Source organism: Gymnogyps californianus, chromosome 2 (assembly GCF_018139145.2).
Source record: "Gymnogyps californianus isolate 813 chromosome 2, ASM1813914v2, whole genome shotgun sequence".
Taxonomy (NCBI): domain Eukaryota; kingdom Metazoa; phylum Chordata; class Aves; order Accipitriformes; family Cathartidae; genus Gymnogyps; species Gymnogyps californianus.
The window spans coordinates 111,721,797-111,736,568 of record NC_059472.1 but is presented as its reverse complement, the minus strand read 5'-3'; the positions used below and the strand labels follow the sequence as shown (position 1 = coordinate 111,736,568).

Below are 14,772 nucleotides of genomic sequence, written 5' to 3'. Positions count from 1 at the left end.
TAAAGTGGGGATTCCCTCCTTTGTGGGGCACTGGGAGATAAAGACATTTAGAACTGGATTACCTGTTGTGTTGCTGAGGATGTGTAAGAAACAAAAAGGAAGCAAACTGTGGAAAGCCTGTTTATAACTAGTGCATTTACAGTTGTAATTTTGTATGAGGCTCGGAGGCCTTGGGATGTGGAATTTTTTTTTACTTCTGATGTTTCTCTTGTGGTTTTCTCATTTTTAAACCAGGTATTGTTCAACAAGATTTTTCCCTTGGTTTGGGGGATTTTTTTTTTTTTTTTCTTTTTGATAAGGGGAGAAGAAGGTTGCCTTTGTTTTACTTAGCTTTATTTTAAATAATATGTTATTTTAAGAGGGTTATTTTACAATGTTTACAGTGCACTTCAATTTTTTATTGTCATGCCCTTCTAGCCCCTTGGCGGGATGAGGTGAGTGTATGTATTATATAATTTATAATTAATTTACGATGAATCACATATGATGAATACTACTTATTAAATATTAAAGCCTTGTCTACAGTCATGGCTGTACCATGGCAGTAGCACTCCTGTCTGTTCATACGGTACTACTGAGCAAACCCATTGACTTAGGCTGTGATGGCAGCTCTCAGTTATAAGAGAAGTCTTAGCTCCCTGCCTAGGCAAATGGTGTTAAGGAGAATTACTTCTCTTTCCAGAGTAGGTGCCCTGTTACTGTCTTCTCCCTGCCCCTTGTGCACCAGCAATTGGAGGTGCAATGAGAGTACAGTCTCTCCAAAGCATAGTTGAGAACAGAGAAGGTGCTGCTGGTAGCTCCTCAGCTCCATAGGGACTGCTATCAGTCCTGGTTCCTTGCCGCCGTACCCCTCGCTGATAGAAAGCTGGGCAGCATTGGAGGATAGCCTAACAGGAGGTAATGGCCTGGATCTGGACAAGTGGAAAATCTAGGGTAGATTTTGACAGGCCATTTATATTAGTGAGGACTGGAATTTGGACAGGGGAATAATTTACCTGCAGAGGTTATTCCAGCATCTGGAACTAATGAACTCCCAAATAAAGGCGGTAAAACAGAGGGGAAGAACAATGCAGGGGATTGTGCGCTGCCAGTTTAGGGCAATGGTCTTAATGAAGGTATTTTTCCAAATTAGTAGCAATGAGTCTGTGAATACAGTAGTAGCTGTGACACAGAGCTCTCCCGACTCCTCAGATCCTCTGAAATCAGAGGAATCCACCTGGTCAACATTTTAAGGCAGAAAAGGAAAAGTAGCCTTCTACCAGTGTTTTGTGCTCTGCTTCGCCTTCGTGGGAGCTTTGACCTACGTGTCTCGCTGAAGATAGCATACAGCAAGGAACAAATGCTGTCACTGTGTGTGATGCAACAGAACTTAACCCTGAAATCCTCGCTTTGCTGTATTTACTGCCAGCCCAGCAGGCAGGTTTTCCTGCGTGTTTTGAAAAAATCTTGACTCTTGAGTGGCTGTTATAGCAGGTAGATTAGAAGGGGCATGAGAGGAAATGTGAGAATTTCAGTCTGAGAATACGGCATGCATAATTTCATATAAGGTGCCATGTAAGACCACATTCATGCACATGAAAGTGTGTGCTGTTTTGCTGAGATGCCTGCATCATATGGAAAGTGAGCTAGAAGCAGCAGGCAGAGCACTCGAGCACTGAAATAAAAAGATACATCATCTGCGATGAGTGACCGTATGAAAGGAATGTAATCCTAAGTGATTCCAATTAGTGCAATGCAAAAGGAAAGGAGTGTAATTAATTTTGGCTTTATGGTCCTGTATAACCCACTTGTACTACATACAGCTTGTGAGATGAAATATCGCAAAATCCTTAGTGTACAGATAACAGAAAACAGTGGTTCTTAGGATAGCTGCACCATGGAAAAAAATACTAAAGCACAGGCATATTTCTTCAGAACTTCTTATTTATTTTCTGAAAGCTCAAGCTATAGTAATTGCAATAAAATCTAATTCTAGTGAATATTTGACTCCAGTTTTGTTCTTCTCCCAAAGCTTTCATAGGACAATTTAATGACGTGACAGATTATCAGGAGTTTGTTTTAATATTAATTAAATCACACACAAAGACAAAGCTCTCAGCCCTTAAAATTACATAAACAAAATAGACTTATAAGATTTGATCTTAGTGGGGAGTGATATATTCATTGGTATTGAGCCTTTGCTCTAATATCACTTTATACATACAGCTGTGATAAGAAGATTAAAAAAACCCCATAACAATATGTGGAAATTACCAAAAGTAAAATTGTGTTTAGTAACATAGCACTTTATTTTGTACAGGAGGAACCCATACTGAAGAAAACCTATCTTTGGTCTTAGGGATGGCAGCAGCACTAGGATTGTAATCCATTTGAAAGAAACAGTTTTCACTGAATCTCGCATATCTAGTTACATTTCTTTCTTTTCAAGTAACTCGGATGAATAAATTGCACATAAAAAATTTAGTGACTGGGTTTCTTTTTGCATGTTATTAGGCAATTGTTGGAGTTCTCACCGATTATAGTAGGTCAGCTTATTCTCATTATTAAATGACAGTGGTCATTAAAATGCCAAACATATTTTCATAGAATTCACTTTATAAAATGTCAGCAAGTCTGTATGTTTTTATTAGTTCCAAATCAGATATTTCAATAGACTGTTTGTAAGTATTCCCAAAGCAATGTCCATTTCTGACTTTTTGAGACCACACAAAAACATTACAAATTAATCAATTTTCAGATTTCTGCATAATAACTCTGCACATTTATTGTTTAATCCTATTCTAAAATGCTGTTATGATTGACACCTTGCTGTAGAGATAGAAGTCAATTGAATAATATGTAGCAGTCAATTTTATTTGTACCTTAATGTGCTGAAGTTGTTTTTTTTTTTTTTTCCCCCCACATTTCCATTATTTATAAGTCTGTCCCCTTGGAGAATATATAGAAGAATTTGTTTTAAATGAGCTGATAATACTCTCTTTAAAATTTATAAGTATGACAAAATCGTATCCTTTTACCTTACCATGCCAGGGTGTGCCAATAAACTGGTTCTGAATTATATTGCACTTGCTATTCATAGGACAAACATTGGAAAAGAGCATCTCGTTAAGGTTTACTTAGAACGGAATTTCAACTGCTCATCAGAAAAAACTAACAGAACAGGAGCTATTGTACCAACCAGGAAACCTGATGCCGTTGCCAGGGTTTTCTTTTTAAGACACCACAGTACTCTTGCAGCTACTTTTGATACGTGCTGTCATTCTTTCAGCTTCAAAGATAAATGTGGGCCTGATCATGCCATCAGCGCTGAAAAACTTTGTGAATCAATGCGAGTCCTTCATCCAGAGGAAATGGAGGATTGGGACGTAGTTTTGAAAACATCTTGGTACTTTCTTACAACTGATAGGACATTTTTGTTTCTCTTTTTCCTTTTCAAATCTGTATTGCAGACTTCAGCGAAATCTAGTAGGGCTGGACTGTGTTCTGTGCTTAGCAAGTCATTAGTGCCCAGCATATAGTTCGATTGTTGGATATTGATCATCTCAATAAATGCTGGAAATCCTTGGTTTCACAGAATTTTGCTCACCCTCCACATGCAATTTAGAAAACAAGCTGTCATTTGGAAGCATACCTGTTTTCAGTTTTCATAGTGCCTTTTTATTGCACATAGTACAGCCTTTGCTGCCTCAGTAACGGACAAAAGAAAATACTTTATTAAGATACAAAGAGGTGACTTGATTGTTTTTCAGATAATTTTTGCTTTCAGAAATTAGAATGGCTGATGCTCACCTAAGCGTAAAAAATGCAGTTCCCACACACGCGGAGTGCTCATGTACTGTATGTAAATTGATGTATAATGCAACCCACATTAGCTGGGTTGATGATAGCTTCAGTTTCACTGCTGTCAGATTTTTGTAGCTCCTTGAATGAGTTGGCTGGTCTGAATGAATGTTAGCATAATTTATGCAGCTGATAAGTGATTTGAGTGCTTGAGTTATTGATAAAGCACTTTAACATATCATTTTCGGCTTGATATTATGTGACATCAAAGTAGAAGGTAATGTGGCAGTCCCCAGGCTTGATATTAAAGTCAGTCTGCTCTTTGGATTTCAGAGGCCAGAGGAAACACAGTGCTGCCTGACACGAGCCCAGCAGACCAGCACCAACCCAGTCAGTCCCATCCTGCATTCCCTGTTGGGCCTCAGGTCAGTATCTTTCCTTTCAACTAACTGAGATGTGCAATTTGCTGAAAAGTAAATAACTGCAATTGATCATCTTTGATCTGTGTAATGTAGGAAATGTGATTCTGTTTGGCTGCATTTAGTGTTACAAAAAGGGAGCATGTATGTATCGTGTATGTTTTAGAAGTTATTTGTTTGGAAAGATTAGCTTTTTGTATGTTTTTCTAAAATAAAACTTAAGCAGTTTTGCATATTTAGGAGGTTAAATTATTTGAATTTCTTATATAAGTTATTTTTGAAATACATGTCATAATTTAATATTAAAAAGCTTGTGCAATTTTAATGCAACCTTATTGGATCTGACAGTTCTGCCTGTCACACACAGCTCCTGCATTAGTAAAGGCATTTCATTATCTTTTATGCCAGATATTTATTTTCTTTAGAGCAAAATGTAGGCATAATAGTATGGCACTGTATAACATTTTAAAAGATTTCCCATATCACTTCACAATTTTATCCAAGTTCAGCCATGCTCTAAGAAGATACTCAATGTTCTTCCACTTCCCAGGACAGTCTTGGTCCACATAGCTTCTGGTAATTGTTACTGTACTGTTTTCTGCTTTTACCAATCAGTATACAACTGGGAAAATTTGGGAAATGTTGGCATTCAGGTACTTGTAGGCTGACTTGAGTTAGGCCTTCTTGTGTTCATAAATTATCTTCGGTGCATGTGAAATGAATTTTGCAGTCTAGATTCAACTGGGATTGCTACCATGCTACATGACTGGAAGGCTTACAGCTTCAGCCTGTCAAGTTTGTCAAAACTTTCTGTGTCGGTGAAAATGTATGCTTCAAGATATTGGAAGCAGTGCATGTCTAGAATGGAACATGAAATGATCCCAAGGCAGAAGAGTTATAAGTGTGTAATACGGAGCTATGCACAGTAAAATAGGCTTGCTGTCTGTGTTTTGTTACAGCCATTACTGACAGCCCAACAGTTAGCCTCAGCAGTAGCGGGGGTGATGCCAGGAGGCACTCCAGCCCTGAATCAGCCGATCCTTATTCCTTTCAACATGGCTGGGCAGCTGGGGGGCCAACAAGGACTCGTCCTAACTCTACCTACAGCAAATCTCACCAACATCCAAGGGCTGGTAGCAGCAGCTGCAGCAGGAGGCATCATGACTTTGCCATTGCAAAATCTACAAGGTAAGTCATGTTTATAATTTTTCTAATAGGTTATTTTGCCTGTTTGTTAGTTTCACTTTACCTCTCTCTTTTAAACTGAGTGATCTCTTTTTCCAATGCAATGTTGCTTTTGATGCGTATTGAAAGTTAATACTTGGATTGTTTTTGAATACTTGAGAGATACTTAAGGGATATTTGCATTTTTATAAAAACAGATTGGAGGTTGGGTCTTAGATTCTATGGGTCAGTAAAGTAAAGTAATTGTATGATTCATTAGGCTTTTCTGTCATCAGTGATCAATGTTCCCTACTCACAGTTCACTTCAAAATTTCAAATGGCAGCATGAAGACAAGTATTCTGTTTCACCACTGCTAATTAAGGTAGCTGAATGAATAGGGGCAACTAAAACCACAGTATTGCATGAAAATAACTTTAAAAAAAAAGTTTTATTACAAAATCAGAGTTTTCTCAGCTGCCATCAGTGCCCAGATATGCATTCTCGTTCTTGCTGTGGGAGGTCTGCTTTATCAGTAAGGTTCTGCCATCCTCATCCAAGCTGTTGAGGGAGTTACATGACTCCAAAGTCACAAGCAAAAAGTTCATCTCTGTATGTATCCTCCCCATTGTCTGAGCTGTACCATGTTTGCAACAGTACTACCCTAAGATATCTGCTGCATTCTCCCTGTGGTCTAAAATCAGACTGAAAAGCAATTCTATAAGTTCCCTGTTCTTCCCTAGTATTCTCTGCTGTTCAGTCAATGCGTCTAACACTGTTAGAAACAGTACTCAATCCAAACACATATGGTATAAAATACAGGTGTATTTATTTACTACTCCTAATTAAGTTGATTGCTTCTCAGAAAGCAGTTGCTGCTGAACAGAACTGAACCAAGTATAGCAAGATAAGTATTAGCCAATATCTCACAATAGAATTGTACAGCTTTAATGGAAGAGGATGGTAAGGAAGTGATTGTCCAATGTGAAAGTGATAAAGGTGTGAGCAGAAAGTATCAAAATAAAGCTTTAGCTCTTTCAGTTTATTTATTTCTTTTTTTTTATTTCTTGCTGATGTAAATGGTAGGAAAAGTTTTCCTCGAACTGAATGGTAATTTTTTTAAATGAATGCTCTGCACTGCGCCCTAAGTACTTTTTAGTTGTTAAACTCTGGTGGCTGCTGATTGCCAGATGAATTGTTTGAAGCACCAAATCCTACAGGTTGTGAAACAGAGAAAAGGAAGAGACAGCTCATGTGTTGAACAAACTCCCTTACAAACCGCATGCATAGTACTCTCACCTGTTGGAGCAGCTACTTGCCTTTACCTTGTGCATGTTTTAAAGTTTAATGTCAACAGACCTCTCTTATCATAGTTGTAAATGGTTTTCCCTTTAATGTTTAAAATAATGTCTCTCTCGTACCATTAAGCTGCACCAAAGAACCTGTCATTCATAAATCATAGATGAAAAGGACACACTAATGCACAAATTTTGCTTGTTTAAAATTTGAGAGTGCATGTAAAGTAGGGAACTGGAGATTAAAAAAATAATACGGCAACAGGAGCGGGTAAAAGCAGATATAACAAAGTGAAGGGGAAGTGGCTTTTTAGCGTAGGTGGATGATGAAATCTTAATGAAGAAACAAGCATTATAAAAATGTATCCTTCCACTCTGGAGTGCTCCAGGTTATAGTTGCTGGGTATGTAGTATTATAAATAAACATAAGCTTGTGCAGTTCTTACGTCATTTATTCACCCTGTGTTGCAAAGCTGGAGGTTAGGGATTAAGCCAGGCAACCTTTACTCTTTAGTTTAGCCATGGGTGTCTAATTGCTAGCTAAAAGGTGTAACTCTGCTGCCAAATAAATTTTGCAAGCAATGACCTTACCAGATGAAAAGGTTTCCTCTATAATCTTTACTGGTAGATAGAAGCATGGGATCAAATAGGGACTTGCTGGAGCATCAGGTGCAGTTCCCTGTCTACGGATGCAATCGCGCTTTCCATAAAGTAGCTGAAAGGAACAGAACCCATGAATTTACTTAGTTGCGTTGCTGTTTGTCATCTTCTCTACCCTTCCCTCCTGATCGTCTAAGCAAGTGCCACTGCCCTCATTATTTGGAAGTGAAACTAATACACAAGGAAATGAACTTGGTCAAGATAGCTCTTAAGAGCCCTGAGTCACAGTTGTGAGCTTCTGTTCCTTCCTATATAGCCCACTACCCAATGCATGTGTGAATGAAGGTAGGAGTCAGGTGAGAGTGCTGTGTTTCTAGAGAACATCTTTAGCTGTGTGGTATCATCAGTTCCATTGAACCTGATTGACTTCTGGTCCCTGTTTTTTGTGGTTATTTGAAAGAGAATCATAGAATGTGTGTTCTGTTTTGTAGCCAGCACTTTTACAGGTATGCTCATAGAAGCCCATGCTTCAACACAGTTTTGGCAATTCCTCCCCTTTGGGCGAAATCAGACCATATTCATCAACTTCCATCTCTCTTAAACCTCACTGTGGCACTGACTGGGGAACATGTTTTCATGCTGTTCTCTAACCTGTCTTATTACTCCTATTGTTGTCATGTCTGCTGTCCCTGAATTTCCAGTGCAGTCAAGCATAGAGGTCCACAGCTCCTGTGAGCTGGGTCTTCTCCTGTCTTCTTTTTCTTCTCTCATCAGTAAACTTCTAAACCTCTTCATCATAAAATACCCCAGCTAGGTAACTCAAAAGACAGCCTGAAGACTTTTTGAATAATGTATGAATTCAGAAAAGTTCTGATATAACAGAGTACTTGAATTCATACTAAACGTTGATCAAGGGAGTAATCCCACTACATTTTGTGTGGTCCACATATACATTTAATGGATTTTCTTCTCAGGGACTTTCAGGTCTGGTTCAGGGTGATAATTATGAGACCTCAGGGTGACTAGATAAAACAATGAAAACCCTTGCTTGTGGGAAGAGGAAAGAGCATTCAGTGATAGGAATCATAGAAGAGATATGTTAAGTACTTAAAATGAGAAAACAAGAGTTTCTTTAAAAATTCAAGACACTGGTAAAATGGAGCGATTTAATGATATGGAAATTACACAGTATAACTTATTCAGTGAAATTACCTATTTTTCAGTTGTCTGTTACTTATAAATAAGATTTTTTTTTTCCCCAAACGTATTTGTGTTAAATTGTTCATTTGCTATATGGTCCTGATCCACCACTAAGTCAATAGGAATTTTGTTGCTCTAAGTGAAAAGAGGTTTAGACTCAGCCTCTTTCAATACTACTTGTCTTGATACATACTTGATTATTTTCTGTTCATTACACTATGTCATTTTGCCATACACACTGCTATACCATATCTGTTCCCTGAGCAAGTAAGCCAAGTGTGTGTGAACAGAAGGAAGGAAGGTGAATCTGTAAATTCTTGCTGTGAAACTTACAAAAATATGTTTTCCCTGGCTTTTTTTTAGTAAATTTCATATGCACAAGGAATATGCAAAGAATACAATTTACTGAGATGCCAGAGGGTTGATGGCAGAATAGAGCCATCTGCTTTAGAGTAAACAGAAATTCCTGAACATAACAGAGATTCACCTATGGAACTTTGGCTTTCCACCAACAGTTCTTTGAAGAAAACAATAAAATCAACAACCATAACTTGTTACTGTAATCCACTAAAAGCAGTGAAGACAGGAGTTTAAAAACCATCCAAGAAAGCTGTTTTCCCAAGAAATTTACACACCTGTTTTCCCCTCACCATTTCTTAGAATTACAGCTGGAACACAGCTATGCTTTTCTAACCAGCAAAAATTTTGGAGGTGTCACAATGGCAATGATGAGGTTGTGAGAAGGGAAAAAGTGAGGCAGGTACCCTACATGACAATGTGTTGCCTGTCTGTTGCTTTTAGTCCATAGCTTCTTGGCCTGTCCTTATTGACTTAATACAGAAAACACTCTGCCAGCTTTCTTCTTATCGTCCAAACTGGTCTTCATCAATATTCAACTTTCCGTCTTCGGGAAACTTTTCTCTGGGCTGAACAGTTTCAGTTTCTGCATCTCCTTTGCCAGGTCAGATTTCTCTCGGTTTTGGGGGGAGTGTGTTCTTTTTTAAATTTTATTTATCCTTCTGAAGAGTCTCTCCAAGGTACTAGTAGTTGCTTAATCTCAGAGTATTCAGTAATGCCTGGGAGCTGATATTCATGGAAAGACATTCTGTCCTTAAGCCCATCTGATTTTTATGTCTCAATGTAATATTGCTGTATATCTGAACAGAAAGATACCTTTTTGGGGGGCTGAGTTTGTTCTGTCTTGTTTTCTTATATTATTTTTAACCCTGTTGATTTCAGGTTGAAATCACTGAGAAATGGGAAGGTATTCCAGTGCTGAGGAGTTGCTAAAGGCTGTCCTCTCATTTTGTTCACTTTTCCATGACAGCCAAAGCAGTTTTAGCTAAAAAGTTAATGTATTTTAGCTGTCCTTTTAGTATAGTATACATGTCTGAAGTGAGAAGAAACTAGTGCGGTGTTGCCTACCAGCTCACTGCTGGCCACTCGTGCACCATGGATAACAATTTGGGAGACTCTCTGCAAAGGGTTAGCCCAAATATATTACATCACATAGCAATGGCACAACAGTGTTTTAGATATCTCCACCAATATGGAGCTTGAATGACACTTGAACCTTGAAAGAGATCAACAGGTTGGAGATTCTAGCCTCATGGCCCTGAAACTTTGTGTATTTTATTTCCACTACACATTGTACTGTTCCTAAAGTGGATGTCGATATATTATTTCCAAGTCAGAGTTTCTCAGTCTTGAGTCCTGAAAGAAATGAGAACAAACTATCTCCCCAAATCATTAGTGAAAGGCTTCAGTGCTGAAAGGAAGCCTTGCATGGCTGAAAATGTGAAATCATTAAATTACATTATTTAAACAGCAGCAGGTCATATTTTAGCTGCAATACAATGGAAGGGGAAATGTATTAAACATCTTCAGAGCTAGGAGACAGCCATTAAAATGCACTGATATGGGTAACAATAGACATAGATGATGGTAAAAAAAAATGAAAAAGGCTTTTTTTATGTGGAGATCAGTCAAAATGAATGTTAGGTAAAGACAATGGTAACGAAAAGGAAAAAAAGTATTGTTTACATTTATTAGATCTTGTTTCATCTGAACATAGATTTATGTCATTAATTGTGCAACAGATAAAGTAGACATACTGTCTCCATTCCTCCATGTACACACACCTTAAAAATCAGAAATCAGAGAGAGATGAAAAACAAAAAAGAGACAGAAAAGAAGTAAACTACAAACCTCAATTGCTTACTAATCTAGAGTCCAAATTCTAGTTTTTTAGAACATTTTCCCCTTTTAACTAAAGTGATGCAGTCCCTATTCATTTGTATTCCCCTTCAAGTAACATGAAATAGCTTTCAGCATCTACAGAAAGGCAGTGTTTCACTTATGTATTTTAATGAGCACCAATGTCAGTAATAATCAAAATGATGTTTCACTTAGAGGAATAGTTTATTCCCAGGTACTTCTGCAGTGTACTAACATAACCAGAACAAGAATGACAAGAACCAAGAAAAGGAGCTGCACTCGCTAGCAATTTCTGTGAAGCCCTCAAACCAAATATACCTCCCCTATCACTGTATAAATGCTGCACATAATGCAGTCACTGTGAAGGGCTCACACAAAGAAGGGGTTAGCCACCCCCTAAGACTAACCTCTCTCCCTTAGTACATGGAAAGAAACAGGAGAAATTTGTGCATCCTTAAGCACACTGTGACATGCACAGAGTGCCTGTGGATTAGCAGCCACTACAGCAGGTTTCCTCAGGCTACCAGCTGTATCCCATCCAAACTGTGTTGTAGGGGAACTGAAGTAATAGGCAGAGATCCCTAAAGATGGGGTAGATAGAAGGTTTTGTGTCCCCGTCTGGTCTCCCAGGAAACATACTGTTTGGGAGGCCTAACATTTGCTTTTGGGAGAAAGGGCAAAAACTGCTTTTCTGAAGGTGGTACAGAAAGAGCCTTACTGGGCTGGTTTTTTGTTTGTTTGTTTGTTTTTTTCCCCACCATACAAGGCTTCTCCTGTGGGAATGCTGTGGCCCCATGTTAATTGCTCATCTTGTTCAGTGGCAAATTGCTGCCTTCACAGAGGGAATGTGAAAGGTTCAGGGCTTTATTAGTTACTAGTTGTTTATTGATCACTCCCAGTGTGTTAGCTATTTGTTGTTTGGATTTTCTGCCCCATAAGTTAAAGGCCTACCATCAGAGGCATTAAAATGCAGTAGTCTTAACGCTTGTGTGCTCTGTTGTTGAATTCCACCCAAAATAGACCTCAGACATGCCTATTTTTTCGCTACTGATGGTTATGGAACAACATCAGTGAGGAGTAATGATGTGATGCAGATCAAATTAATTCTGAAATCAAAGTGTTCACACCTACTTAAACTTTGCAGGCCAAGTTTTGGCAGAGTCTAAGTTTCCAGACTTGTATGCTAAGAAGCAGATGGGAAAGACAGAAGTAGTCTGCACCTCCCCAAAGTTTCCACCAAAAAACTATTGGTTAACTACCCTCTAGTAGACATGACCAATAGGCTAGGAGCTGTGGTGTGACTGGTATGCAAGACCTGGGCATTTCTGGGAATGTACCCCTTTATTCAGCCCTGACTCAGACTGATACTACTACTGGCAGGAATATTGTGCATACAGGATTATAAATGAAATTTCTGTCAACCAGAACATGGATGCATTTTAATGCTTCTTTTAAAGTATATCTTTGCGCCTTTAATCTTCTTCTTGAATTTCGACCATGACAATTTAAATTAATGTAGAGAAAACTCATTCCAATAATGTGAAGCACTTAACTTACTGTAATCTTACAAAAGCCAAGAAATTTCAAATGCAAGTGAAAATCTTAGCTAGTGTTTGTCACTCTGTTCCTCACCTCCACATTGTAGCATACATGCACTGGTAGATCACATGCAAATAGGTAGGTACATCTAGATCACATGCAAATAGATAGGTACATCTATATGGTATATGCATATATGACTCATATGCTGATCCAAGACTCTTTACTGCAATAGAGTGAGTTGTAGAAGGATTACGAGGATGGATTTGCAGCCTTCAGTCTTAATTTCCTTGCCTTAGTGGATTTAAGTCAGACATTTATAGTCTTTGTGGTTAAATTTCCTTTGTTTTTCCATGGTGTTTGTATTAATAAAATCCCTATGATTCATGTTTTTAAAACTCCCTGGATACAAACTTGTGTTCCTGATAGACCAGTGAGATTCTAATCAAGCACATATATATTTAGGGACTTATAAAAACCACAAAGTCCTTATTGACCAACTGGGTTTATGGTAATTTTTAATAGTGTGAATTTTGAATACATGGAACATACAAGTTAACTGCCTGGGAGCCAATTATTTTAATGAAATTTCTTTAAAGTCTAAAGTGGTTCTGTAGCACAGAACCGTATACCTTCTCTTTTTATGGAGATCTTTTTTTTTTTAATTGTCATGGAAAGTTCTGAAGGTGTCTTATGACTTTCTTATTAAAATCTTAAAGTTTATGCATCTTGAAACATTTTACAGCATTATTTTTCCTTTTTTTTTTTTTGAGAAAAAAATTCTGCCTGCCACTGAGATTGCTCTAGAAATGGGAACAGGACCTCTCTGGTGACATCAGAAATGATGAAAGGGAAAATTCCTTGAGTTTTCTTGTCCCCAGACCTGTGCAATTTTATGTCCTTTGGGTAGAAATCTGTACTCATGGAGATCTTCAGGCCTCGATCTCATTTTGCTGCTGATCCCTGAAGCTGCTTTCATTCCTCGAACGTTTTGTCTTTACAAGCCTACTGCTCTGACAGATGTAGCAGAGAGCACAAACGTGAGACCTGTGTTCTGCTCTGCACTCCACCCCAGATGTCCTGTGTGATGGCAGACAGTTCATGCGTGTTTTCTGCAACTCTCTTCCCACCTGTAAATGAATGTGCAGATAGTTAGCGCTATGCTTTCCTACAGAGTGGCTTAAGTCACTACTGTTAGATGCCTTGAGCTCCTCAGACACAGCTAGATCTTTGCTAAATGTCCTAAATTCTTAAGTTTTGTTCTGGTTCATAGACCTAAAAAAGGCTAGGCTCTTTTTCAGTAGCTGCAATAATAAGGTGAATTTTCCTTATTTGGGACCTACAGTGACCTTTTCCAGCCCATAGAAGGATTGGAAGTTTCCACCAGTGTTAGTAAGATCCAACACAACATGGGTTCTTAGACTACTGCCTGCTATAGGTTTTTTTGCTTATTTATTTTAACATGAATATTGCTTTTAAACTTAATCAGCTGTAAATTTGACAGATCTTACAGACTCTTCTTTCACTTAGTTGTGTTTTGTTACGATAAATTATGCGATGTTAAAAATAAATCTTCAACATAAAGACAAGTTTCTCATCTCACTTCCATGATTAATTCTATTCAAGTCAATGCTGATGCTTTGGCTTTACATAATCTGATCCTTGAATATCTTTCCCTTCCCTTTCTGTTTCTCAGATCCCATTTCAGTCTCTTGTCCCTTTCCTCATCCAGTGCTGTTTCTGTTCATCCTTTATGTTTCAGCTTGTTTTTTTAAAGTTCTTCACAACCCAAATATTCCTGAATGTATTTTGTACTGTGTAGTTGATTTCCCATTGCATCAGCAGTAATAAATGAAGAAGAGGTAAATGTCTGGATGTGATAAACCTGTTGTAATTTTCCCAGTATATTGGGCTTCTGTATTTTAGAAGATGCAGTTCTAACAGGACATGAATCCTGTCTAAAAAGCAAGGAAATTATAGTAGTACATTTTCAGGAAATGCACTTATTGGCAACCTGAAAGTTGTTTCTTTTATTTTGTTTATTTTTAAAAGGATAAAACCTCTCAAGAACAAATTTTGTACATGTTCTCTGAAAAATGTAAGTCTAGCAATCTGAACAGAGCAATCACTTTCAGATTCTCTGGGATTTTAGCTTTTCCTTTCCCAAATCAATGCTTGTGAACTGTAAAGGAAGAACGTGTTCCCCTCCCAGCACTGTAGCATCTTTAAAAAATATTCAGTCCCAGCTTTTTTTTTTCCCCCTGTTCATTTTACTGGTAACAAAATCAGTTCTTTAAATCTTTGTTTTACTCTGCTTTAACAGGAGTGGTAGTTCAAAGTTATGTCTTATGAAATTACATTTATCTAATATGAGCACCTTGGCCAGTTGCAACCAAAATTAAAAACATATACTATTTGTTCCATTTGTCAGAACAATATCATTGGTTGTAAGTGTAGGACTTATCAAGTCTATCTTTATGCATTTATGTTCCCATGAGTGCCATGATTTTAAAATTTCTTCGTGGTATTTATATATTTTCAACGTTTGACATCAGATAAT

General features: G+C 37.9%; 1 protein-coding gene across 3 annotated transcripts in view; it reads left to right on the top strand.

Annotated features, from left to right (window-relative positions):
- The window catches only part of POU6F2 (POU class 6 homeobox 2), a 315,567-nt gene that overhangs the window by 127,761 nt on the left and 173,034 nt on the right, over positions 1 to 14,772 (top strand). For all 3 annotated transcript variants that reach the window (XM_050892321.1, XM_050892323.1, XM_050892322.1), the window contains exons 3-4: positions 4,114 to 4,205; positions 5,159 to 5,387. In XM_050892321.1, the coding sequence (XP_050748278.1) occupies positions 4,114 to 4,205; positions 5,159 to 5,387 (321 nt within the window). The remainder of the gene's footprint in view (positions 1 to 4,113; positions 4,206 to 5,158; positions 5,388 to 14,772) is intronic.